This window comes from Molossus molossus, unplaced genomic scaffold, assembly GCF_014108415.1.
Source record: "Molossus molossus isolate mMolMol1 unplaced genomic scaffold, mMolMol1.p scaffold_m16_p_6, whole genome shotgun sequence".
Taxonomy (NCBI): domain Eukaryota; kingdom Metazoa; phylum Chordata; class Mammalia; order Chiroptera; family Molossidae; genus Molossus; species Molossus molossus.
The window spans coordinates 79109029-79136650 of NW_023425399.1; the positions used below are offsets into that span (position 1 = coordinate 79109029).

General features: G+C 42.0%; 1 protein-coding gene across 3 annotated transcripts in view; it reads right to left on the reverse strand.

Moving 5' to 3' along the window:
- Positions 1–27622, reverse strand: part of KCTD1 (potassium channel tetramerization domain containing 1) — a 192924-nt gene that overhangs the window by 14739 nt on the left and 150563 nt on the right. For all 3 annotated transcript variants that reach the window (XM_036245904.1, XM_036245905.1, XM_036245903.1), the window contains exon 3: positions 3672–3816. In XM_036245904.1, the coding sequence (XP_036101797.1) occupies positions 3672–3816 (145 nt within the window). The remainder of the gene's footprint in view (positions 1–3671; positions 3817–27622) is intronic.

The window sequence follows — 27622 nt, forward strand, 5'->3', positions numbered from 1 at the left end:
GCGCAGCCAGCTCGCTCTCTGCGGCGCTGTCTGGGCAGGTGTGTCCCCGGGTTTTAGACTGGGGGCTGGACTGGAAGACTTCACTTCGGCCTTCGCATAAGATGCTTGCCAGTTGGATGAAGTGGCATGAGGGGAAAACAGAAAAGAGGTCTGAGTGCTGGCATGGAAAGAAAACGTGTACACAGTATATTGAAGATGATCCTCGAAAACCACGGAAAGCGCAGGTTAGAAAAAGGTTCTCAGTACATTTTCCTTCCTGAATTGGAAGAGGTGTCATCAGTGGTGAAGTAGCCGACTTGAACTTAGGAGCCATGTTGCATAAACAAACTTCCTATGTCTTTAAATCCTGGAATCAGGCTCAGTGCGTGAGATGCACCCTCTTTGAGAGGCTCTGGGACCTGCCATTAACAGGGGAGCAGCAGGGTCTCCGGTCCTCCTCAGGCTCATCACAGGGGTTGCAGCTATTACTCTCTCTCTGATTTTCTTGCCCAATGTAGACAGCTGTTTTTAGGTAAGATAAATGTGTACATGATACAACTGTTTTTTTTTTAATCCTCACCCGAGGACATTTTTCCACTGTTCAGACAGAGCGGGAGGGAGAGAGGAAGAGAAAGAGAAACATTGACGTGAAAGGGACACATCAAGTGGCTGCCACCCATACTACCCAACCAGGGCCGGGGACAAACCACAACCGAGGCAAGTGTCCTTAGTGGGAACCGAACTCGATTCTCTCTGGACTGCAGGCCAACGCTCTAACCGCTGAGCCAACCCGGCCAGGGCACAACTCTTCTACACTCTTTGCCTCTTTGCCATTTGGCTAATCATCCTTGGCATGTGCCCTATTACTCAAAATCCTGAAGGAAAGGATGGATAAGAGGTCTCTGGAACCTCTTGTTTGGGATCTATTCTTCTAGATCTTTTTTTATATATTTTTACATACATACACACAATTTTTTTTACATAAATAGGAATAAACTATACATATTCTGAACTTAATATTTTCACTGAACAATAAAATGTTGGTGATTTTTTTGCCCCCACACATCAACAGATATAGAGCTACCACATTCTTTCAAACTATCCCATAGTATGGATATCCTATAATATTTGTAACATCTGCCATGGTAGAACCTTTTTTTAAAGATATATATATATATATATATGTATATATAATCTCTGCACATTTATGTGAACATTTCTAGAAGCTAGTAGATATGAAATTGCTAGGTCAAAGATTATGTATGTTTTAAAATTCAAAAATTACTGCTGAATCACCCTTCAAAATATTTAATTTTCACTCTCACCCACATTATAAATCCCCCAAGACTATTATCAACTTAAAAAATTTCCCCCCAATCTGACGGATAACAAGAGGTATCTCATTTAAGTTTTGTTTCTTTGGTACTAAAAGATTGAATATCTTTTCAGATATTTATTAGCAATTTCTATTTTTTTTTCTTTAGGAAATATTTGCTATATTTAAAAGTGTTTCATAAGGTTGTTGGTATGTTTCTTGTAGATGTTTAGGAACTCTTATGATAGTTATTGATCTTCTGTTGCAAATATTTCTTCTAGTCTGACATATCTTTTATTAATATACAGTATCTTTAATTCAAAAAAAATTTTAAGGACACCTTCTGGGTATTAAGTCTTGCTTAGGTAGGCCCTCTCTATCTCAAAATTATAGTTTTAGAAAATCCTTTATATTTTTTCTAAGAATTTTATAACTTTAATGTTTATGCCTATTTCTAGAATATTTGTGAACTTATGATATGATATAGGACTCTGACTGTACATTTTTTCCAAATGTCTTGATGCCAGTTGTCTGAGTGCCAACAACTGATTATTACTTTCTTTTCCCACCTTTAGAATATATCAAACTCCTATATGCCTGTCTCTGGTCCCTGTTCTTCTCCATTGATGTATTTGTAAATTTTAGCCCTTGCAGGATCACACTTTTTAATGACTATGTATGTATGTTTTGAGGTCTGGTAGAACATATCCACTGTTGCCCATGACTACCACCACTATTACCACTCACAATAATTTATTAAACTTATCTTTTATTTTAGTTCTCACCTGAGGATATATTTTTATTGATTTTTAGAGAGAGGAAGGGGGAGAGAGAGAGAGAAACATCAATGTGAGAGAAAAACATGGATCAGTTGCCTCCCAAACATACCCCAACTGGGGATTCAACCTACAACTTTTTGGTGTATGGAACGATGATCCAACCAACTGAGCCACCCTGCCAAAAATATTTAGCTATTCTTTTTTTTCTTTCCCTTTATTGATTTTTAGAGAGAGAAGAAGTGAGAAGGAGAGATAGATAGAAACATCAATGAGAGAGAACATTGATCAGCCGCCTCCTGCATGTTCCCCTTTGGGGATCGGGCCCACAACCTGGGCATATGTCCTGACTGGGAATTGAACCAGTGACCTCTTGGTGCATGGATCAGTCCTTACCGGCTGGACTATTTAGCTATTCTTAAGCACTTTTTCTTTTACATAAACTTTATACATAGATCAAATTTCATTAAAAAAATATATGCGACTAAAATGGGCTTGCATTGAATATGCAGAGTAATTTGAGGAGAGCTGACATCTCAACAATATTGAGACTTCCTATCCAGGAATACAGGATGTCCCTTCATGTACTCAGCTCTTCTTTTATACTTATAGGTAGAGATTTGCAGTTTTCTTAATCAGGCTTTGTATTTTTCTTGTTAGGTTTATTCCTAGGTGTTATAGTTTTTGTTGTTACTGTGAGTGGTATATTTTTCCATTATATCTTATGATTGGCTCTTGGCATTCTATAGGAAAGCTATTGGTTGCAACACATTGAACCTGAATTTAGATGCTTTAATGAGTTCTTTGTTTGTTATATTAGTATTTAGTTGATTTTTTTAAAAAAATAATTTTATTGATTTGTTTAGAGAGAGAGATAAAAACATCAATATGAGAGAGAAACATGGATGGACTGTCTCCTGCATGCCCCCTACTGGGGATCGAGACTGCAACCCGGGCATGTGCCCTGACCTGAAATTGAACTGTGACCTTTCAGTCTATGGGAAGATGTTCAATCCACTGAGCCACAACGGCCGGGCTACTTGCTTCTTTAGAATCTTCTATTTAGAGAAGTATTAACAGCTGCATTTGATTACATTTTAATATATTCCCTTCTAATTAACACTTCCTATTTGTTCTTCTTATTTAATTCCATTGCGTATGGTTGCCAGCATAATGTGAGACTAACTTTAACACTAGGGACTAACTTTAAAAGAAGAAATTCTAAAGTTTTACTGCTAAGTATAATGTTTCCTTTAAATTTCTGGGAGAAAAAGTCTTTATTAAGCTAAGGAGTTTTCCTTTTATTCTCTACTTCATTAAGACTTATCAGAAGTAAGCTATGAATTTAACCAACTTATTTTCAATGAGTTAAAATGAATTTTAATTAAGTTCTTTAAATAAAAAGTGGTCCTCTTTTGGTCAAGTAAAAGTGTAATGACCATGTACTCTATTTTATGAATAAAGTATAATGAAGTCAGAGACCTGTGATGCCATTCCGGTTGCTATATGTTAAAAATGTAGAATTAGAAATATTGGGGGGGGGAGTATATCAAAACAAATCATGTATTTATGCTATTGGTAATTTAACATGAATCCCTCACCTTGAAATCATCGGGAATGAGGAGTTTTGATGTTCGTAGAAAATTCAAGATATATCTGAACATCTGTCCATCTCTGTCAATGAAATAGTGCTGTTTGAGACTGTCCAAAACAATGGGCTCTGTGCCGTCAAAAAGTCTTCCGATTCTGTGATAGAAAAGAGGGAACAGTGAAGACAATTAGAATCAATTCTTCGGCCACTAGAACTAAGAGCTACCATTGGGTGTCACTGTCAAAGGTAGCAGTTTTGAAGATGGCAGGCAAGAAAAATCACACCGTAAGTAGCTATGGTTCTTTGAGAAGTACTGGTCTCTGCTTGATAAATATCTCAGGACCAGGCAATTCAAAATAGTCTCAGGCTTTCTCGAGTAAAGTCTTTTATTCACTGTCTTTTACCTGTAAAGAAAATGTTCCTGACACGGTGATTATGGCTAAGTGCTGTCACTGTAATGGAAGATCAAGTCTTTCCTCCTGTGTTACTTAAAACAACCTTTTCTCCTACTTCAAAATGTTAGTTTCCAAACTGTCCTATAAATGAACTCTCTGAAAAAATTAATTTTGTTTTCAAGAAATCTGCTTCCTGAGCTTTCCCCACCTATGAACCTCAAACTTTCCAAAAATAAAGCAATTCCTATATATATGCTAACATCTCCATTTAATTATTTAAAAGAATAACTGAAAATATCAGTCATCTAGGAGAATATGTTTTCCATTAGCAACACACAGTTTAATTTTTTAGGTCTCAGCAAAAATAATTTGTAACAGCCAGGCATCATTACAAAAGATACATATTTGACCACCCAAAAAATATGACCAAATAAATATATTAAACCACTCAAAAACTGTGACTGAGTTCTGGAACATAAGTGGCTATGGGTAACTATTAAAAACAGGAATCCATAATATAATTTTCCCATTTACACAGTAAACATTTGAACAGTGTGCTACAGTTAAAGTGTTTTGTGTTCATTATCATTTAACTCTTTAAGGAAAGCAGAAACTAGATACTTTAGCATATATTTAGATAACAGAAAGTGGTCACATCTATATATGAGGAAGTGAAGGACTGGCTAATGACAAACAAATGTCCTATATCAAAATATAGATTTACACACTAGAAAACACTTTTACCAAAAGGTGCTTTTTTTGGCTTTTCATTAACAGTGTAGGCAGGCGAATGGCTCCACTTTTTAATGAAAAGCTTCTATGGAACTAATATCTTTGACTTGGAATATTTTATTGCTTTGAAGATGACTTGAGATCATACAATTTCTCATCTTATGTTGAAATGGGACAGATGTAATGGTAAATCAATAGTGCCACCCCTCTTAAAATACAACAAACAAATAGGAAAGCTGTTCCCCTCCCTCCCAAGAAAGAAAGGCGTGTGAATTTCTGTTTCAATAAAAATCTTTTAAGATAATTAGAAAACGCAGGTCCTACTTGAAAGTAGTAAATGCAAAGAAGAAAGCAACTAATTATGGCCAGGTTACATTTCTAAAACTTAATATATTTTTTCTCAGCTAATGTATTTCGTCCAACTTTCCATGAATTGAGGATGATTAACCAGGGTGTGGATTACAACCATCCTAGGATTGCTGCAATGCATTCTACCTTGTCATTCATTTCTCATTAACACATCAATCAAACAGTAGGCTACATGAAAAAGAGGCAGTGAAACTAAAATACACTTAGTCACTTTTTTTATAGCGTTTCCAGGATAGTGTGTTGCAGGATGGGAAAGAATGAGACTGGTTTGCCTATTATTAAAACATTTTACTCTTCACTGTGAATAACATAAATTTACAGTTGACAGGGGAAGAAAAGAAAGCTTATATTTATTAAGTGCTTTCCAGATACCTTGCACTGTCCTAAGCACTTTATATGTGTAACAAAACAATTATCCTCCTTTTAAAGATGAAGAAATAGGCTCAAAATGACGAGTAACTTGCCCAACTAGTTAAGTAGCATAGGGGGATTTGTGCCTGGTCTGATTGATCTTAAAGGGGCCTCCCAACAACGATTGGAATGAGAAGAATTACCACTACCTAATGAAAGCTTTTGGTCTAGAGTTTTTATTTTGATCTTGTATTTGTTCAGCAAGGTATTTACAGTGAAACCTAAGCATGTGTGATGATTATTTTTGTGGCCTAAAAAAACTGGTATCAATGACTGCAAATCACTTTCATAAAGAGATAAAAAGTAAATATTTTATTCTTAAATAAACCTTATGCTTTTTACATTCACGTGCTCATTCTCAAAGTCTAGACTTGGGCGTACACTGCACACGACGAGCATGACTGAATGGACCGAGCCAAGGAGGGGCTGAGGGAGTGGAAGGAGGTAACCAGGGTGAAAAAACCACCTGTGTCTCCCTTTCTGCGATAAGAATGGGCAAACTCATGGATTTTGCACGAACTTGTTTTTGGAGCTGACGAAGATATCAGACAGGGCCATGAGAAAGAGCACAGCAAAGAAAAATGTCTGTGATGAGCAGTTTTTAGGATACTGACACGAAAAGAAACGCGATTTCCGGAATAAAAGAACAGTCTGAACCACCGTGGTGGAGGTGTACTGTCACACTTTCTAAGACGGAGACGTGCCCCGTGGACGCTGTCTGGGGGCCACCGCACGCGTGGGCTCCCCGGGAAGATGCGGAAGCAAGAGGGGGAAGGAAAGGGCTGGGGCACCGGGAGGTGGCTGCGGCCTCTGGGCGAGGCAGAGGCGCCTCCAGGCCTAAGCATTCAAGACAAAAGGGAGCAAGAAGCGGAGGAGGAAAGCCTGGCCTCCATCAGGCAGAACCCCCGGCCGGGCAGCGGTTCCCCGTGTGGGCTGCTGGCCCGGACCCTTCGCGGCGGGGAAGACGCGTGTGGCGGACCAGAGCCCGGAACATGCAGAGGCCCGGAACCTTCGCGGGGAGCCCACGGCCAGCGGGGAAGAAGCGCCAGGAGGCCCAGGCCCGGAGATGGCGGGAAAACCCTCCTGGCCTCTTGCGCAGGGCACAGCGACCTGTGGGGGTGACACGGGGGCTGAGAGCGGGCCGGCTGTGAAGAGAAGAGGGAAAGGCTCGGAAAGGAGGAGACCAGGGGCCGCGCCTGATGCACATTCCTGACTCAAGGGAAAGGCCTCCTGGAGAAGGAAAAAAATCTCCCCACATTGGTGGCAAGTTTTAGGAATAGTACAAGAAAACACAGGCTGCGGATTTTTGCTAACTTTAAATGTTTGGAGCCTTGAAAACAATGTGGAGGGACAGGGCTGTGCCAATGATCGTAAAATGGCTCCCTGGTCGGTTCTGAGACTGGGCTGAACATGCTGGGGAAAAGCATTGTTTGGCTAAGCAAATAAAGGGGGAAATCAACACAGGCTGTATTTCTTGTGGACATATGAATGGAGTTGCAAATCAAAATTGCAGTGATTTGTAAACTCTGGTGCCTGAAAACTATGTGGAACTGATTACACTTTACTAACCATGGGGAACATTCCTGTTTTTCAACTGACCAAGACCAAGCTGGCTCTGGATGATGTATCACTGCCTTTTTTAAAAAACACCCATTGAACTAAGTGGAAATGTCGAGAAAAACTTCCTTCCACAATTATTATTTTATTTTTTTTACATTTATTTTGGACATTTTCAAACTTATGCCAAAGCAGAGAAAATAAGATGAGGAAGCCTCATGTGTCCATCCAGTTTCAAAAGCTATCAATTTTTGGCCAATCTTGCTTCACCTATACATCAATGCCTCACCATCCTCATTGGGATTTATGAAGTACATTCCAAACATCTGTCATTTTATTTGTAAATATTCCATTGACTAATAGGATTACAAAAGTTCGCTAAAATATATATATTAACAGATAACTATATATATATATATAAATATATATATATATAAACAGATAATGAAATATATTCCTCTTTCTTGCTTTCTAAGATTAACACACTATTGATTACTCTTGTTGATGGAGCAAAGAATGCAGAAACAGGTCTCGAGGAAATTAAGCTCCTATTGGTGGAAATTAAGTCTGGTTCATCACAATGGCTCCCTGCACTCTGGTATTAAAAAAAATGGTCTTTAATTAAATGAAATGAAAGAAAGTATAGGGATAGGTCCTGATTTATCTGGCTCAATGTGAATCAGTCACTAAGAATTTCTTTTTTTCTTGTGTATTCATTCATTTATAGGACCTGGTTTCTCTAATTTACTGTGACTCAGTTCCTTAAGAATTTCTCTTTCCTTGTTTACTGTGCAGTCATTCGGTTATTAATTCATTCACTGAGCCCAACCATGTGAAATATAGGCGATGTGGTGGTGAATAAGCCACCGTCCTTGCTTTCGTGGAATTTATCAGTCTTTGGGGTGGGAGTACAGATCAAGTGTAGTGTGATGGAATGTGTCACTGGGTGGGTAGAGACAGCTGTGGGAGTACACAGGAAGTGCATCCAGCTCAATTTGGGGGAGGCAGGGAAGAAAAAAGAAAGTTCATTGGAAACCTGAAGGACAAGCAGAAGTTGGTCAAATACAGAGATGGGAGGTAAGGTTAGGTAAGAAAGGAGTGAGGAAGTTACAAAGGCCTGCAGGTGGAAAAAGCCTGGCATGTGCTTACTCTCCACTGGGGTGTAGAATCAGGTCAATTGAAAACTGAGGCTGGTGCAGCAGAAGCCAGATCACGAAGAGCTGGATAAGCCAGGTCAAGGATTTGGTTTCGAGGGTGATGGGGACTGATGTTAGGCTATGCCCTCAGCAATGTCAAGGAAAAGACGAAATTTAGAAGTGAGACAGAACTGAAATACCATACCTGAAATCACATCACACAGGTAGTGACAGCTTGTGGCTTATACAAGTACTATCTCCTTTGCCTTGCTTTTTGGACTGTGTCATTTGCATAGAGCAGTGGTGCTTAACCCTGGCTACCCAGTGGAGTCACCTGGGGAACTTTTAAAAAATACTGATGCCTGCAGCCAGATATTCTGAGGTCAGGATTGGGGCCCAGGCATCTGTCTGCATTTCTTAAAAAACTCCCCAAGGAAGTCTAATGAACAGCTGAGTTGAGAACCAGTGCTGATGAGGGTGAACAGAGAATAAAGAGGAGCAAGTCAATGCCATCCACTTGAGATGCTTTCAGTTAGCCATCCTGTCACTTGGAAATGTCACAGCACTTCTTAAATAGCCAACCACACTTTTAGAAGTGAAGAATTTCCAGGATGACCTAGTTCAGCCTCCCGTTTTACAAATGGAGAAAGAGTTCCAAATATGCAACAATCAAGCATGCACAGCTAGCTAGACACAGAGCTGGATCTAAAGCCACCATGCTGCCCCTGGACAGAGGACGGTCTCATTCAAGCCCAAGGAGGACAACTGCTCTAATGCTAGTTACTATTTGTTAAATGGTATGTGCCAAAGAGTGAGCTGGTTCTTTTATGGGCTTTATCTCATTTTATTCTTATAATGATCCCGTGAGGTAGCTATGTTATTCCCATTTCACAGATGAGGAAAATGAAGCCCAGAACAGTTATCACTTGGCTTAGGTTTCAACCTAGGTCTGATACTAAAGCCTGTGCTCCTGACCACTAAATATACTATTGTCATTTATAATTACACAGACGCACGCGCACACACACGACAACAAGTGAACAACCTCCTTTCGGAAGTGTCAAGTTTTCTAGTTCAATAGAGTTTGCTAATGTTGCATGCTATCTCAAGCAAGTTGGGTTATTATCAGCTTTATAGGGAAACTAATTTACCTAATAGCTGGGATGCAAAAAGTTGAGACTCAGGGGCTTGGTGTAGTTGAGGTTTGGGTTTGCTGAGAAGATACTTTAAACTGAACCAAACCAAAACACCCCAAGACTTTAGAGGTTACTTTCAAACTGTTGGTATAACCGTGAAGGCATGTAATAGGGATGGGAAAGTGAGGATTCTTAGGACAATGAAAACTTCCTCTGGGGAGAGGAATACACATGAGGTTCCAACCCCATTTACCTTGAAGCTCTTGTATTTCATTATGTGCTATGTCCCTACACTTAATCCTGACAAACCCCTGTGGGATTTGTCACTTTACAGCTAAGGAAATTTAACTTAGAAAGAGGCTTCCAACCCTTCTGAGGCTAAGCTGCCTGAACACAATGTCCCTCCAGCACCCTGGTATGTAACATGACACCAGGCCCTAAATTACCAGAGGCAAGGGTTAATCCTTTCAACTCTCCAGAGCTGGTGCACACATGGTAATTACACAGGGAGGGAGGCATTAAGAGAAGGGCTCATCTACAGTGCCCTAGGGAGGGTGGAGAAGACTCTGCCCAGGGGTGGGGTTGGGAATGAAGTGCCAAAGACAGACTAAGGGATAAAGATGGTGAGAACAGGGCAAGACACAGGTTGTTGGTTCTTTTCACCCACTGGCTCTCTTTGGCCAACAAATGACTTTTTTCTCTATCTCTGGGTTTTCAAGCCATGGAAAATATTGTTTAAACTTGAGAAAAAGATTTAATTTAGTTTCAGGGCCAGATGTATTTTGCTAAGCAATCCAGAGGCAACTTCCAAATGATTTCTTTAGCATTACTTTTCAGGGATACTGTTAAGTTATAAAAGTGACATCTACTCATTGTTGAAAACTGGGAAGGTGTAGAGGACAAAGGGACAGCAAAACAGAAAAGCAATCTGCCACCGATCTGTAGGGCGTTACTTAAAAACAAAATCCAATTTAAAGAGTATTTTTCTGTTGAATAATTTTGTTTTCAGAAGCAGTTGTAGCTTCGCATTTTTTTTTTTCTGTCTAACTAATCCCAGTTAGTAGATTCCCAGTCAAGTCTCTGTTCTAATATTTGAAACCTAAGAAAGATGGCGAGTGGGGTATAGGAATGGGTGAGGGTGTGTGTTTGTGCAGGAGCGAGAGGTGTGAGGAGAGCTGTCACTGGAGGTAGGACCTGGGCTCAGGAGAGCAGGGAGGGAAGGAGATGTGGACAGAGATGACAGCACCACAACCAATGGGGGCCTTTCCTTCTTCCTGCTGAGATGGGAGAGGAAGGAAACCAAGTGGGCGGGTAGAAAGAAAAATACTAAGTTCCTATCTGAAATTTTTAAAATATGGGGGTTCAATACTGTATTCTTTCTATATTTGCATATATTTTTAAATGCTCATAGTAAAAAGTTTTTCTTATTGAAAAAGGGAATGCCATGCTAGAGATATATATGTATGTATGTGTGTATATATATATATATTTTTTTTTTAATCCTTACCTGAGGATGTTTTTATTGATTTCAAAGAGAGGGGAAGGGAAAGAGAGAGAGAGAAAGGAAGAGAGAAAGAGGAAGGGAGAGAGGGAGACATCAACGTGAGAGAGAAACATCAATTGGTTGCCTCCCGTGTGAGCCCTGACCAGGGATTGAACCTGCCACCTAGGTACGTGCCCTAACTGGGAATCGAACCTGAAACGTTTTGCTGTATGGGGTGATGCTCCAACCAACTGAGTCACCTGGCCAGGGTTAGACATTATTTTAATGTAAAAAAAAATAAAAATAAAAATAAATCACCAGTCAACTCACTGTTTTAAAAGTCTGAAAGATCATAAACAGCATTTAATTTGCTTCAAGTATTATAACTGTTTTAAAAAAGTATAGAAATAATTCTTTATAGTTTCCACACTTGGGAAATTTCATCTATATTTTATGAACACAGATAAAAATTAATTCAGAGCTTGTTACAGAAATGGATAGAAGTAATTTAAGAGAAGGGAGAAAATACCTTCTTAGTGAAAACAAACAAAACAAATTATATCTACTTATTGTGGAAGTAATGTTTCCAGTACTTGTTCCCTGGGGCAGCATCATTTTCTTAAATGATACATAGAACTGAAGAAAGCAGGGGAGAAAGGAAAGGCAAGTTTAAAATAAGGAAAAAAGTCTGAGAGCAACAATGCCAGAACTCAGCATTTTGGAGAACCGATTGCTGATGGTGATACCGATGGCTCAGGGGGAGCTCAAGGTCACTTGGGTGGCTGCTAATCCTCCAGGAATTCCATGCGTCCTCCCCATGACTCTCACTAGCAACATTTTTTAAATGAGTAGAGTTACACTGTTTACTATGAACAATGTATTATTAGAATGAACCTGATTTAAAAACAAAAACCCACCAGAATTTACATAAGTGGGCTTTTAACTTTTGTATTTCTTGAATGTCTACCATGTTCCTGGTGCTCTGCCAGGCCTCTTAAAATGAGCATGATACAGTCCCACTGGGAGCCATGGCAGGACAGAGGAGAAGGACATAGCCAGCCTGGGCCAGGCAGGAAGGCTTCCTGTAGGAGGTGATGCCTTTGCAGAGCTTCAATAATCATTAGGTATATGGAGAAGGGCATAGGGGCTTGGAGAAGGGATTTCAGGCAAGAAAGAACATAATAGGTGAGGTGGGGACAGCAAGTGAAAAGCATCTTTCTCAAAGCAGACCTAAGCAGACCCTATATATTGGCACCATTATTCACAAGAGCTTGGCGATGGTGTTTTCAGTAATGGCTTAGGAGATCCTGGCACAATCAGATCTAAAACTCATAGACCTGGCTTTGAATCCTGGCTCTACTGTCTTTAAGACTAATTCAGTTTGAGTTTTGATTTCTTCATCTGAGAAATGGGATAATTCTTATGAGGAACAAATGACTGTCCAATAAAAGCTACATCTACTGAGCGTTCAGTAGGTGCAGGACAGGGTACTGAGACTTTACAACAACTCTACTAGGTAAGTACTATGATCCCCATTGCACAGACGACGACACTGCAGCCAGCTAACCAATGCTGAGGCCAGAATTCACCATCAGGTGGTGGGACTGCTGAGCCCAGCTCCGAGCCCCATCCTTACTGCCCAGCAGCTCCCTTCCTGCTCCCAGGTGAGCACTGTGCCCGCCTGGCATGGGCTCAGTGAACGCTGACAGATCTCACCCTTCAGAGAGTGTGCTATGCCTAAACAGAGTACTGACTGTATAAAATCCTGTTGTGCATCTGACATTGAAAGAAAGCTTTTAAGATAACATAGTCCTCCCCTTTGGTTGGAGCAAGTGCCTGCTTTAAAATGATTCTAGGGGAAATAGCAACTTTTCTAAGATCAGTCCAAGAGAGAACATACTCTCTGCTGGGAGCCCCCCATAGCACTTCCAGCTCCAGCGGGTTCTGTTTAGGTTTCCTCTTGCTTTCTATTGGGCAGGCGAGCAAGCGCATGTGTGCTGGGGCCTGCCCCACGCCCGCCCACCCCTCCAGTAGTCTGTCTATATTTGGAGGAATTTCTGACACACTCTATTTTGCCCTTGATTTAAAGCTCTGGAATATGTTTTCCATTAATAATTACTCTTCAGAGAAAAAAAATATTATAAAAACTAATATATATATTTTTGAGTTTGTGTTAGGCATTCTGATAAAATTACAGATGATCTAGTTTAATCCTACAACTCTATGAAGTATTTACATGTAACATTTTGATTTTACTGATGGAGAAAACAACGCACAGAACAGTCAGATAACTTGCCACGGGGTGCCAAGCTAGGCAGTCTCTCTTCCCGCAAGACTGAAGGCAGCCCGGCCTCCACGCTGTCCCCTCCTCAGCGTCCTCTGTCCCAGACCTCCAGCTCCCCTCCTGCTCTACCGCCTCCTGCCAGCCTTCCTTCACCTTGCAGCTGCATCCCGGTTTTTTTGCTCCGACTTTCTTGTTACACATACTCTTGCTTGTGTTCCCATTGAATTTAATGTGTTTCTGAGTAACAACTCCTACTCCTTGGCTTTTAAGTATTAGCCGCCTTATTGAGTGCACCCGTGCCTTCCTATCTGATGAAATGTTCCTGATTCTTCCATCTGTGCCATCCGTCTCTAACAAATGGAGTGGACCCTCGGCTCCTCCCCTGGCCGCTGCTCTCCCAGGGCTCCACTCTGCTGCACTTTGAGATCATCCATGACGACAGGACGCGGAATGAAACCTGTTCCCATTGTCTCTGGAGTTTACTATTTCAGACTGTTGGGATTTGCATAGAATATCATAGTAGTCACTTCCAATAAAAGCATATTAATTACACGTGACTAGGAAAGGACTATGGCAAAGCCAGCTATCTCTATTTTCAACTTATCAGTGTTCTTTTCCTCCTTGAAATGGGGCCAGCAAAACAGCAGCCTACAATGAAGTATTCACAGTTTTTGCTTAGTACCTATAAGTGAAAAACCAGAAGCTTAACAAGTGCTTAATAAAAAACAAAGAACGGCCCTGGCTGGGTGGCTCAGTTGGTTGGAGCTTCGTTCTATACACCAAAAGGCTGCAGGTTCGATTTCCAGTCGGGAAGAACATGGGAGACAACCGATGTTTCTCACCTTTCTCTATCTCTATCTCTCTAAAATCAATAAAAACATATCCTTGGGTGAGGATTAAAAAGAAAAAAAAAAAAGAACAAGACAAATATAATTTACCTAGAGTCTAGGTAAATGCTTTTCGACAACTTAATAGAAGCTGTGAGGAAGAAAGTATGTGAATCTGCCCTGACCCTCTGTACCCCTTTCTCACGCTTCCTCAGGAGTATCAGAGGTGGTTGAAGGAATGAAAATGAATGAGTGATCCTCTCACTGCCTGACTTCAGAGTGACTAGGAAGCTTAAGAACACTGTCAGAAACCAGCCTTCACGATGACAAAGCCGAAGGGAGGAGATTTCGCCCGAGGACTGTGAGTTATAGCTCCTTAGAAGAAGGGAAGAAAGCTGACAATTGGAGAAGAGTCATATGTATACAGCTTCAGAAGTATCTAAACATTTTAAAGAATATATAAACTGTCCATACCATCCATTTGCTTAAAAAAAAAAACTCTAATTGCTTCTTCAAATCAGAATGGATGATGGGCCTGGTTGGCTTTATACTCTGAGAAGCTTAATTAAGATTTCAAATTTATTTCGAAAGATTATTTAAACAGTCACCAAATCAAAATGACATGTGCAAAATATTAAGTATGTATCAGCTCATGATTCAAAGGCAACATTCTCGGGGGTGTGTGGCTGGGAAATAACGAAAGAGGCTGCTGACAGCATTTTGCCTTTGGCTGCACCATGGCCAACAATGCGCTGTCGTAGGTGTGTGTCTTGTGTAACCGTCTCCGCCTTTCTCCGCCTTTCTGGGGCTCAGGCTTGGTTTATCATAGTTCAAGAATTTACCCAGAGGCACCAAGCCGGTCCCTAGACACGTTGGGCGGTAGGTGTATCTATTGATATTTCTCCCTATCCCTTTCAACAAAACACAGAACCAAGCCCTGACCTGTAAAAGCTAAAAAAAAAAAGTTTCCCAGCTAATAGCAAGAATTCCTTATATTTTTCTCTTCCTTTTCAGATGATCATATATAGAGAAGTGGACAGGTTTTAGCAGTCATTTGATACCATTATTTCCCATTCTTGTTCCTATACCTTCATTTGGAAATCCTGTGTGAGAAGTGAGCTAAAGCCAAATCTGTTTTCAAATAAATGCTTCTGCTAAGATTTAAAAATCAACATAAAAGATTACAAAGGCTTCTTCAAGAGCCTCACAGGACTCGTACTTGGAAAATCAAGCCCTATCGTCACTGTTTGGTTTTCTAATGGTCACAGACATTTTGCCACAGTGAAGAACAGAGTTTTATTCATATTTAACAGGGTTCCACCGTTTGCTTGGTTGTTACAACCTTACTCCAGTGCATTTTAATGTGTCCAACAATTTTCCCTGAATCCCACCCTTCATGCCATCCTGTTCCTCCTGCGATGTATCATCAACATGGTGATGTTTTGATGGAGTGCCTTCCTTAGGGCCCCGAAGATTATGGATCAGTGGGATACACTTAAAAGATGCTCCTTTTTTCCTTCGGTATTGACTGTTCACACTGCTTTGAGACTACAAGAGTTTTCATTTTTTAGGTAAGCTCTCAAGCCCTCAGGGCCTTCTAAGCTGTTGCTTTAAAAAATCAATTCTTGGAGGGGTGGCAGGGGCCTAGCCAAGCCTAATGAGTCTGGGTGGGAGTTCTGGAGCACATTCAGCTCAGATCACGAAACAAGTCTGGACGAGCTCAAGTTCACCTTTCAATGACGGAGCTCTCTCAGCCTGGCAGGGCTTGCCACTGTCTGAAAGCGGTGGCTGGCTGTTCTGCACTGTGTAATTTATCATCTGAATATGGGGAACATAGTAAGAACAGTTGCACAAGAGTAAAAGTAATAATTACCAACCAAAAAGACAAATAGCAAACAATGTCATTACCAAGAACATGGACACGTGTCGCAATGGGAAGCCATTATCCAGTGACAGTGTCATTTCCACGGACACTGTGTCTCGATTAGATTCAGATGGTCCAGTAAAGAGCCAATATAACTGTGGGTCTGAAACATGGATTTTTAAAAAATATTTTCTTTTGCACATGGGACGGCCACTAGACTGGAGCTGCTGGGTATCCGCCTTTGGAATATGAACTCATGAAACGAACACACCCTGTAAGACAGCGGTTCTCAACCTGTGGGTGGCGACCCCTTTGGGGGTCGAACAACCCTTTCACAGGGGTCTCCTAGGACCATCAGAAAACATATATTTCCAGTGGTCTTAGGAACCGAGACACGGCTCCTCTACCCGTCTCCAGGCGGGTCTGCCCACATGCAGATATGCCCACATGCAACATGAGGAACTGTATTAAAGGGTCGTGGTATTAGGGAGGTTGAGAACCATTGCTATAAGAGGACACAGACTTCTCACCCTCCACCACTGGTCATGCTCCCTCATTCCCCCACCAGGACCCCTGGCCACAGGCAGAAGCACCATGCAGAGCACCATGTACCCACGTCAGTGTGCGGCTTTGGGGACAAATTATTGCTACTTTCTATCTCCAGGCATCTTGAGATGAATCTTTCAGAAGCAGAATATTGATAACTCATCTCTTTGAGGCTATAACTCTTGCATTTCTAATGAAAAACAAATGACAGTGTAATGGATTATTTATATAATAACAGACTGCGCTGTCTGGCAGACGAGTGAGCTCGACTTTCCGATGGTCTCAGCAGAGGGCATTCGTGTGCTCAGTGGACCCACAAGGCATCCCTCAGTGTGACTTGCTAGAGGTTGTTGTTTTTTAAAGTTCTCAAAGTTTAAATGCAAATTATAATATCATGCGTTTTGGTTGTGAATAAATGCTTCTGTTCAGAAGTTAAGAGGGGAAAAGTTTATTTTTTACATTGGCTTAATAAAAAGAGATTCCCCCAACTTGAGAATAAGCTGCACACAGTTTTATTCCAGTGAGAATACACACACAGACACCTCACTGTGTCCTGACATGGGGTGCGTCCTTTCTAATATAAGATTTCATATCTCTATGAAGATTGTGGTGGTCTGGGAAGATGATATCAGAACCACTCAGCAAACAAAGAATAATGCTCTGAGAAGTTAATATTAACTGTTGGTCCTCAAAGCTCTGTACATGGGCCCGGCTGGTGTGGCTCAGTGGACTGAATGTCGCCCCATGGACTGAGAGGTCCCAGTTTGATTCCTGGTCAGGGCACATGCCCAGGTTGTGGGCTCGATCCCCAGTAGGGGACATGCAGGAGGCAGCCAATCGCTGTTTTTTTCACATAGATGATTTTCTCTCTCCCTTCCTCTTTCTCTAAAAAAATCGATTAAAACATATTAAAAAAAAAAAAAAAAAGCTCTGTACATGGCCAAAATGCAGTTTGTCTTTTGGAAGTTCATCTGGGGTGATTTACTGTTGGTCCTCATTAGCCACAAAGAAATTCTCAAATGAAGTGCTAACCCTGAATCACAACATAGGACTGACAGAAACTAAAGGGATCAAGGGCCAAAGGCATGAGATTTGTGAGCTGGGCTGTAGGAAATAACAATGTCAATTTTAAGCCCTTTTGATGAAATTGTTCTCAAGAACACAGTAGAATATATTTTTCACACATTAACCTTGTAAGGAATTACTGGAATCTTCTCTGAAATACCTTATTAATTAACTTTTCAAACAGTAACTAGAACAGTTTATTATTATAAAAGTTCTTTCTTGTATGATGAGGGGAAGCATGAAAATATGATTAAAAAACACAAACAGAGCAAAATGACCTTGGCATTGCTTAATGACACTCATTCATTATGACAGATCAAAATGAGTACAGCAGTATTATTGTCCCAAGTGATAAGAGCCAAGTCAGAATCAATAAGAAAAGCCTTGCTTTAACACCTGTCCCCCGCCACCCCGCTGCGGTCTCCACCATGCTGCTGACAGTTTCACCACCTTTCTCTGCAGATCTGTGCCCAAGCCCTGGGATGCGGGTGGATCCCCTGGGTTGATGAAAAGGGCAGGATTTCCCCACATCTGAGATACGAATTATGTAAATGGTGGAAAGAGCCCAGGAATCTGCATTGTTCTAAGCTTCTCCAGATGATCCTGATATGGGCTAGGGGATTAAGGGGGCCATGTTGGCCCAGGCAGTGTGGCTCAGTGGTTGAGTGTCGACCCATGTACCAAGAGGTTGCCAGTTCGATTCCCAGTCAGGACACATGCCCAGGTTGTGGGCCCAATCCGGGGGGGGGGGGGGGGGGGGGCGTGTAGGAGGCAGCCAATCAATGTTTTTTGTCATCGATGTTTCTATCTCTCTCTCCCTCTCCATTCCTCTCTCTCTAAAATCAATGAAGAAAAAAAAAGGAGGTCATGTTGGTTGGAGGAAACATTCTGAAGGCGGGTGACACTATTCTGTTCATCTGGTTTGTAACTGGGTTGATTTATTTCCTTCTGATTTTTTCTCTTCAGGGTAACTAGAAAATCCCTTTCTGGGCTCTGCCTTGAAGAAAAAAGGATGTAAATCTTTGCTGCCCAGAATGGCTGAGACCTGCCATCAAGTCCTAACATCACTCTAGTACCTGATGATTCAAAAAGTTTGACTTTCACGCTACAGCAGCCCTGTGGTGGCTGAGCTGCTCCAGGTCACAGCAAAACTCATTCAACCAAACCAAGCAAAACTCAGTCAACATTCAACAAACCCTTCTCATGCATTTGCTGTGTGCCAGGCACCGTGTGCAAGGCACTGAAGACTATGGGTGGATCTAAATTGTTTTTAAAACTAAGGATTTAGAGGGTATGTTCTAGAAATGAATTTTTAAAATCTTTATAATTATTTTCTGATTGGTGCATGCATGTGCGTTTTGTGCACAGGTGTGAACCCTGGGATAGTTTGCAGCACTGGTGGGCTCCCGTGGGCCTACTGTGCTATTAGCAACAGGAAGGGAGGCGCCAAGCAGGAAGGGGATGACTAACACCTCAATGGGCCCGCACACCTCCAACGTGGGAAGTAGCCCTCTACATCCTGGTGCTTCCCGGTGTACTGTTCCTCCCGATGAGCACAGCCCGCTAGGGCCAGAGCTGTTCCCTGAATGTTTTGCTCACAATTTTCTCTTGACAGGTACAACCAAGCATCCATCAGCAAGTGACAAGGTCATTGGTCCAAGGCCAACTTTGCCCCTTGCTGTGGGCAGACTTTATACACTGGACGTTGGGACCCAAAAAGTAGAACTTCCTGAAATCCACAGGCAAATAAGAACATGACCCATTTATCCTACTGCCCAGCCTAAGGCGGTGCTTTGCAGACTTTTTAGCCATGACACTCGTAGACAAGAGAAGGCTGCTCATGGCTGGGGGTGCCCCACTGAGAGCACCTGCTGCCTTGGGGCCGAAGGGGGATTATGTAAAGGCCACCATAAGAATCAAGTGGCTTAAAGTATTGTAGGTGACCTGACTCTTGGCTAAAGACCACCTTTGAAATGTAGTTCCAGAAAGTGGTAAGACGGACTATGAGGCTGAACACAGGAAGCATTAAAAACCCCATGGCCGGTGCTCCCCATACCAGTAAAATGGGAACCTCTGCGGGCAGGGCCAGGTTTTTTTAAATAAGGAGTCCCAGTTGATTCTAACGTGCCCCTGGGGTTGAGAAGCATGACTATAAAACAGGGAAAAACACGAGGCCTGGAGTCAGAGTGGGAGTTGGAATCCGAGCTGTCCTCTGTTTGCTGAATAAGACTAAACACATTGCTTAATCGCCCTGAGTTTCAGTGTTCTCACCTGCAAGCAGAGGTAAACACCAGCCCCTACCTACACGGTTGTTGTGACACATTCAATGAGGTAACACAGGTAACGAACCAGGCCCCGCCTTAAAACTCAACTTTCTATTTTGAATAGCTTTTACGCAGTTATTCGCCCTTCAGTGTTCTGAGGATCTAGCCTCTGTCTGCAATATCTTACCCACTAATTAATTCATATGTTAAACAAACTTCCGGATGACCACTGTGCAGGCGCCATGCTAGGTAGCAAGAATACGGGGGTGAAGCCCTGGCCGGTTTGGCTCAGCGGTTAGAGCGTCGGCCTGCGGTCCGGAGAGACCCGGGTTCGGTTCCCGCTAGGGGCACGTACTTCGGTTGCAGTTTGTCCCCGGCCCTGGTTGGTCGTGTGGGTGGCAGCCACTCGATGTGTCCCTTCACATCGATGTTTCTCTCTCTCTCGCCCTCCCACTCTATCTGTACAAGAAATGGAAAAATATCCTCGGGTGAGGATAAAAAAAAGAATATGGGGGTGAAGCTCAATGAGAACGAGCTGTCCAGGGAGAGGGTTTCCTTTCTTTGTAAGTGAGGCTGAGTCCTGGACAAGTGAGAAGTTAATAAAAATCAAGACGTGGCCCCGAGTCTGTTTCCTGCTGGATCCCCAGGGTGTCCCCGCTCTGCCCCACAGGCGCAGGCCCAGGGCAGTGTGTGCACTCGGTGCCTTCCTCCTGCTCCAACCTGGGACTGGGAAGGGAGCTCCCCGCCTGACGGTGACGGGCCGCCCAGGAACTTCTGTCCACGTTGATTTCAATATCTGTTCGTTTTACTTGAGTCAAAACCAAATATAACGCCAGTGACCAACAAATGCGAAATTAAAGAAAATTGATCAGAAATAGTATTATGGTTAATATACTATCGAGGTGACCTGAAGATGATCTGGCCTGGAGTTGTCCCATACCTGTGGCCTAGAGAGTCAAGTTCACTATGCAGTCCCTCCCACGGGAATGCGGGGTGAATATATACAAATAGACGCATCTAGATTTGCTGCACATCGGCTAACAGGAGGGGAATGCAAGGATTCAGGATAGGCCATGGATCATAAATCAGGAATGACTTGTGATACTGAGTGACAAAAATCTGCTTCTGAATTTAAACTAAAATGTAAACCAGATTTTTGTCTTGAAAATATAGATGAACAAATAAATATGTTTCTTGAACCACAATACAAAACAAAGGAATGAAATTATCTTTAGGCTTACAATAAGGGGCGAACTACAAAGTGAGCCTATTTGTTCTGTTATTTTTCTTCCTACTTTACTCAGTCTTAATTCAGACATTGTTTATTGATTGTTTACTTGTTGAATGTCTGCCCCCTCCCCCAAATAACAAGAGAGCAAAGACTCGTTTTGGCCAGTACATGCCCTGGCCAATGGGAAGCACAGAAACAGTCTGTTGAATGAATGAAAGAACATGATGGAAAAACTCTAGGCACTGGAGTATGGCTTCATTTTCCCTTGAATTATGCTCTAAGACAAGACTTCATGAGTTACATTCCTTTAAAGGCCTGTTTTGTTCCAAGTGGCAAAGGAAGTCTACTGAATCCACCAGCAGCTCACAGTGAGTTTACTGAAGGGCTGGCTTTTCAGCACTAAACAGAAAATTCTGTTTCATCGTTGAAAAAAAAAGTCTTTTGAAGCTGGTTTCATTTGCTCTTTGCCTATATAACTGAGGAGCAATTTTAGAAAAGCAATATTGCAAGATGAAAAGAAGAGACAGAGAAGAGGAAAACTTTCCCTCTTACCCTGGAGAAACTTTCCATTTTTTTATTTGCTACATGCTTTTCCTCCTTTTAAATCCCTCCGTAAACCAATTTTCTCCTTTTAAAGACCAACCAATCTCACCAATCAAAACTGTTCACATTAGTCAGACGGCCCTTACTTGATGCATTTCCATGGCTGTTTTCACAGCAGCAAGGATATGCTTTCTCTATCCATTCGTGTTGAGACCATAGATCTCAGGCTGACTTCCATTCATCTAAAAACCCCCATACCCGGCCCTGTGACTTTTTAACCTGATATACACATTGAATTATAAGTCAGGATGATCTAAGAACAGGTTACAGTAAAAGCTTTCTAAGCAGTGCCACGCAATCATTCTCAAAGGAAGCTTGGGGAACTGTTTGGTAAATAGGATGTATTTCTTTTTTGGCATTTTTGTTGGAGTCTGAAACGTGGGCCTGATGCTGCCGGACCCAAGTCCAGGGGCGGCAGTGTGAACTCGGAACTGTGAAGTCATAAAGTCACAGCACCGCATCCCCAGCCCTGACCCAGGATTCCAGAAAACACCCTAGGCTGGCATGCGACAGTCACATGGAAATCCAAACGTTGGAATTCGGTCATCTTGACAGCGTGTGCGCCAATCCCTTCCTATCGCCCGCATCTGACTCTCATCTCAGGGCAGGACGGCTGACACATCAGAGTGCAGCAGAAGCCAGGTCTCTGCCGGGACAGCATCTCCATCCTCAGGCTCCAAATACATACGCCCCTTGGGTGGCCATGGGTGTCGACTGCAAGACGGAGTCTCCTGCGTTTTGCAATCACCTACATGTGACAGTGTGCTTAGTAACTCTGCTGCTATTCAGGAGAGACCAATTTGGCATAATCCACTTATGTGGGAGTAAACTCATGCACTGGGTTTAGAGTATACGAAAGCTCTGTCCAACAGTCAGCTCAAATGGCTTGGGATTGTAACATGAGAGTTTGTCTCTCACAGCTAGGCACTGGCTGGCAGTCAGCTGTTTTACCTAAGACCCCTGTCTCATTGCCACCCCACAGGTTGAGTTCATTAGTAGCAGCAGCCCACTCTCTGGTTTTAAAAAGTCCACATCCGAACAACCATCCGTACAGGTGCTATTAATATTGTTTCTGTCAGAGGTGATAGCAGAGGATGAAACAGACCTAACTTTGAACTTAAACTTGAGTCTTCCTTTAAAGCAGTCACAGAATGTTTTTTCAGTATCACATACACATTTGGCTCAAAAGCTCTTTCAGAGTGTCGACAGTAGATTTGAGGAAGGCCATGCACTTTGGTACCAATCTTAATTACTTATGACACATTATTTAGATACTTAGATTTTTTGTTATTGATGATGTTAACAACAGATGCATGCCTTGGATTTCTGAATCAAATATAATCAGCTCTGTCCTTAAAATTTGCAAGGCCCAGGTCCAGAGAGTACAAGTGAGGCCCACCTCCCATAGTTACAACGTGTACATCAACCTGTTAAATAAACTACACTCTGACTTCTTTGCACATCTGATAACAATCTTTTCATGATGGTGATACATTTTTCTTGACTTTTTTGTTTCACTTATTTGATGTAATATTACTACAGATCTGAACTGGGTATTTTTCCTGGTGACTGTAATTTAAGACAGCAATCAGAATGGGAGACTCGGAGGCTCCTCTGGAAGGGAAGGAGCAGTCAGCGCCCGTCATGGAGGGGGTGCGGATCAGCTTCCGTCTCAGAAATGTCTCCAAAGAGCTGTTTTGCATTTTACACAGAAGACTGGTAAAAATAGAGCATATTACTAATGCATGCGAAACCTAAGTTAATTTCAAATTTTCAGTCCCTTTAGCTAAAAAACACCTGATGATGGAAATGAATAACAATGTGAGTGATTAACCTTGTTGTGAGGTGTAAATCAACTTGCTTATTGAATCCCTACTCAGCCAGGGCTTACAAGCCAAAAACAAAAAAACAACCACCACCAAAAAACAAACAAAAAAGCACATGGATGCACACACAGGAGAACTAGTTGACCTTGGTAACTAAAGAAATGAAGATCAAAGGTATTTTCTTTTGGTGGAATGGCCATTATGATAGAGATGGAACATTCACTGAGGAAGAGGCCTATATTTGCTTGGAGGAACCATACACTTTAGTGTTCAAAGCCACATGGTGAAAATCAGAATCTCTTAAGAAAATAGCAGAGATTCCTGTTTTATGTGCTTGGGAAAGGCTTCATAAGGCCTTTTAATGCTTTTGAAGTTTAGCCAGGGGGTCCATCATAGCACTTTCTGGTGACACTGTTGTAAAGGTGGTCTTTAGCCAAGGCAGCAGTAAATAGAGACTGAATTTTAAAAATCACTTACAGTATTTAAAAATGGAGTAAAAGTTCTTTACAGGACCTTTGAAACTGTAGAAAGACATTACATCTTTTAAGATCACTTGTTACAAACAAATTAGTATTTTTACACTACAACTCTGCCCTTGAAATCCTAGAAAACAAAACCAAGAAAAAGCCCTCCTCTCCTCTGGGCTACACCAAGGAAAGGGTGGTGAGAGAGGAACCAGGGTGCTGTAAAGGGGCTGGGATTGGGGCAGGGAATGGTCCCAGAGGGTGAGAAGGGTCCAAAGCATTCTAATGCCCTAGGATTGATCCCAAAAGGATTGATGATATGCAAGAGATTTTCCCAGAAGTTGGAAGAAACACCTGATATCTATGGGAAAAGCATGAAGATCTGTTTTTCCCCTGTATCTTTGACTACTAAAATTTGTGTGTGGGTCTTTTTAAACTGATTGTTGCTTTGAAATGAATATTTAATTACTTACCAAAAACAAAACAAAACAAAAACCAAGAGGAAGCAAAGCGACACGTAGTGGTCAATACATCATCTAAACCAGTGTCATCTGCTTTGAGTGTAAGCAACAGACACAGAATTACTTTGTAAGTCTTGTTCAAAGAGTCTTGACATATGCTTTAAAATATTTCCTGAAGATACAGATGACCTTGGAACGGCTCAGCAGCTCTGCGACAGATAGGGGCATTCAAGATAAGGGGCCAGAGGTGCAGGTGAGGAGTCCCTTGGGCAGTAGTTCAGGCAAGACTCCAGAAGTAAGACGTTTCCATGGTCTAGGAAACGAAGGAATAAAATATATTTGGAGTTTGGAAGGCAGTTTGAAAAGAAACAATTGCTGGCTTTGGCACAAGATTAAGTATAGAGGCAATACTATGTGTTTGGTACAGGGCCATGGGGTGCCTTTTAAAAACTTTATTTTATTTATTTTTTATCTTCACCCAAGGATATTTTCTTTTTTCATTGATATTTTTAGAGAGAGTGGAAGGGAGTGGTGGGGCGGGGAGAGAAACAGTGATGTGAGAGAGACACATTGATTGGTTGCCTACCCAAAGCACCCTGGCCAGGCCAGGAATTGAACCTGCAACCCAGGTAGCTGCTCTTGACTGAGAATTGAACCCCCAAACCTTCGGTGTGCAGGCCGACGCTCTAACCACTTAGCACACCAGCCAGGGCCATGGTATGCTTTTTGTAATCATATTTACTTCCCCCAATAACCTTGCAAGATAACATACTTGTGTCGACTTCACAAGACAGAAGACAGGTGCTCAGAAATTGGACCTATCCATGGCCAAACGACTATGAGGCCAATGGTAGCATCCACATTCAAACCTGGGACTAAAGAGCCACAAATTAGTGTTGATGTAGCTCCCATGAGATGGTTACACGCTGCTGACAAGGAAGCACAGGGAAAGGTTAGGAAAGGAAGATGAACAACTTTATCTTTTCTTATTAAGTTGGTGAAAGAGAAATACGATATATGATGCACAACTATCAGGCTGGGGGAAGGGTAGGCTTGATTTGATACATTTAAAAAAATCTGTATATATTTCAGCACTGTCCAACAGAAATAAAAGCAAGACACATAGATAATTTTGTGTTTTCCAGTAGTCACATTAAAAAATTAAAAAGAGCCCTGGTCTGTTTGGCTCAACGGTTAGTGCGACCGCCCATGGACCAAGAGTCGTAGGTTTGATTCCGACCAAGGGCACGTACCTCAGTTGTGGTTCGATCCCAGGCCCTGTCGGGGTCGTGGGGGAGGCAACCAATCAATGTGTCTCTCTCAGATCGATGTTCCTTTCTCCCTCCATCTCTCTCTTCCTCTCTCTCTCTCCCTCCCATCCCTCCTACCCTATCTGAAAATCAGTGGAAAAATATCCTCAGGTGAAAATTAAAAAAAAAAAAAAAAAAATTTAAAAAGAAACAGGTGAAATTAATTTTAATGACATTCTATTTAACTCAATATATTATTATTCCAACAGAAAAACAATATAAAAATTATTGAGATCTTTTACACTGTTCTGTACTCTTTAAAAGTCCGTGAACGCTTTATATTCGAGGACACTGCGTTTTGGGCCGGCCACATTCCACATGCCCACCCGCTGCACCTGGCAGAGGCTGCCCCTGGAGACAGCACAGACACCAAGTGCCGAGATGCACGAGACCTCGGGGTTCGGCTGATGAGGGACAAAAAGTCGTGTCTTAGAAATATCTATGAAAAAGTAGTACCTGTGGGGACGTTGCCAGAAGAAGCCTCTCCCAGTGAAACACTATTTGAGGTCTTTAACGATGTGAAGCACCAAAACGATTAACATGGCAAATTATTTCAGAGAGAGGAAATGAATAAACAGAGCCTCTAACCACTGCCAATGGGCAAGTGATACCAGGGAGCGTCCCGAGGCCTAGCCCCCTGCAGGGCCTTGGTGGGAAGACACCCCACCCTCACCCCCTCGGCCGCAAGGAGCACCAGAAGAAAACCGACTGCTACCATCCCAGGCAAATGGGGTCATTATTAACTTCCCTCCTGGATCAGAAGAGAAAAATCGGACTGAAGCAAAAGGCCATCAGACCAGACCAGCGAATTCTTCTACAGATGAGGATTTGCTTTTTGACTCTTATGTACGTTTTGTGATTTGTCCCTTAGAATTAAGTGTGTATCTGAAGACACACTGATTTTCTATTGTTGATGCTGGTATTAGCAGAAGGTTAGAAGAAATGAAAACAGATATTTTTTAAAGAGATCACTACTTATACAATGGTATTCTTGAGAGATATAGCTATCAAGTAACAATGCACTGGGCGGGGGGCAGACTCAATAATACTAAGTGATTGATATGATAATTTCATTTAGAAATATAGTTATTTTGGATAACTGAATTAATAGACATCTATCTACCTTTTTAAAAATCATATCATTTTCATTGTAGACATTAAATCTGGAAATCAAGTGGGAAAATATTTCATCTTTCTTCTCAACCTTCACATTATTTCATAAAATACCAGGTAGTGGAGTGAGAGTCACTAAAGAAAAATAAAAACCAGTCTTTATGCAGTTACCAAGGTGACAGAGATTTTTAAGTCAGTGCAGTCTACTGAAGCTATAAGCTGTCACTTTGTAAGAGAGTCTTGAAAATACAACCGGTGTCCTCCTGAAACAGAAACTCCCTTTATCCTGACATAAGCCCACATGACTCATCTCTCCTTCCCTATCCAGCAGCAGAGCTGGTGAAGATACATTCCCTTGTGGGATTTGGGTATAGCCCCCAAATCTAGGCAGAGCCAGGAGGGCTGTCCCAGGAGGGTACAGTCGATCGTTCCCTTGGGATTGACTCCTTTACAGTGGGTGTGTGGGGCATGGGGGGCAGGGCGCAAGCACAGCGTACACTGCCTGGTGTAAACCACTCCCCCTCATACACTCCCCAAATTCACTTATCTGCCTTGAGCTCTCATAAGTTCCATTTCTCTTCTTTTTTTTTATCCTCACCCAAGGACATTTTTGCATTTATCTTCAGATAAAGTGGGAGGGAGAAAGGGAGGAAGAGAGAAACATTGATGTGAGAGAGACACATCGAGTGGTTGCCACCCACAGGACCCCAACCTGCAACTGAGATACATGCCCCTATTGGGAACTGAACCCGGGTCTCTCTGGACCGTGGGCCAAAGCTCTAACTGCTGAGCCAAACCAGCCAGGGCTCTCTTTTCTTTTTTTTTTACGTGACTATCTTGGCTTCCTAGACTTTTGCATACTGTTCTAAATATACCGCCTCACT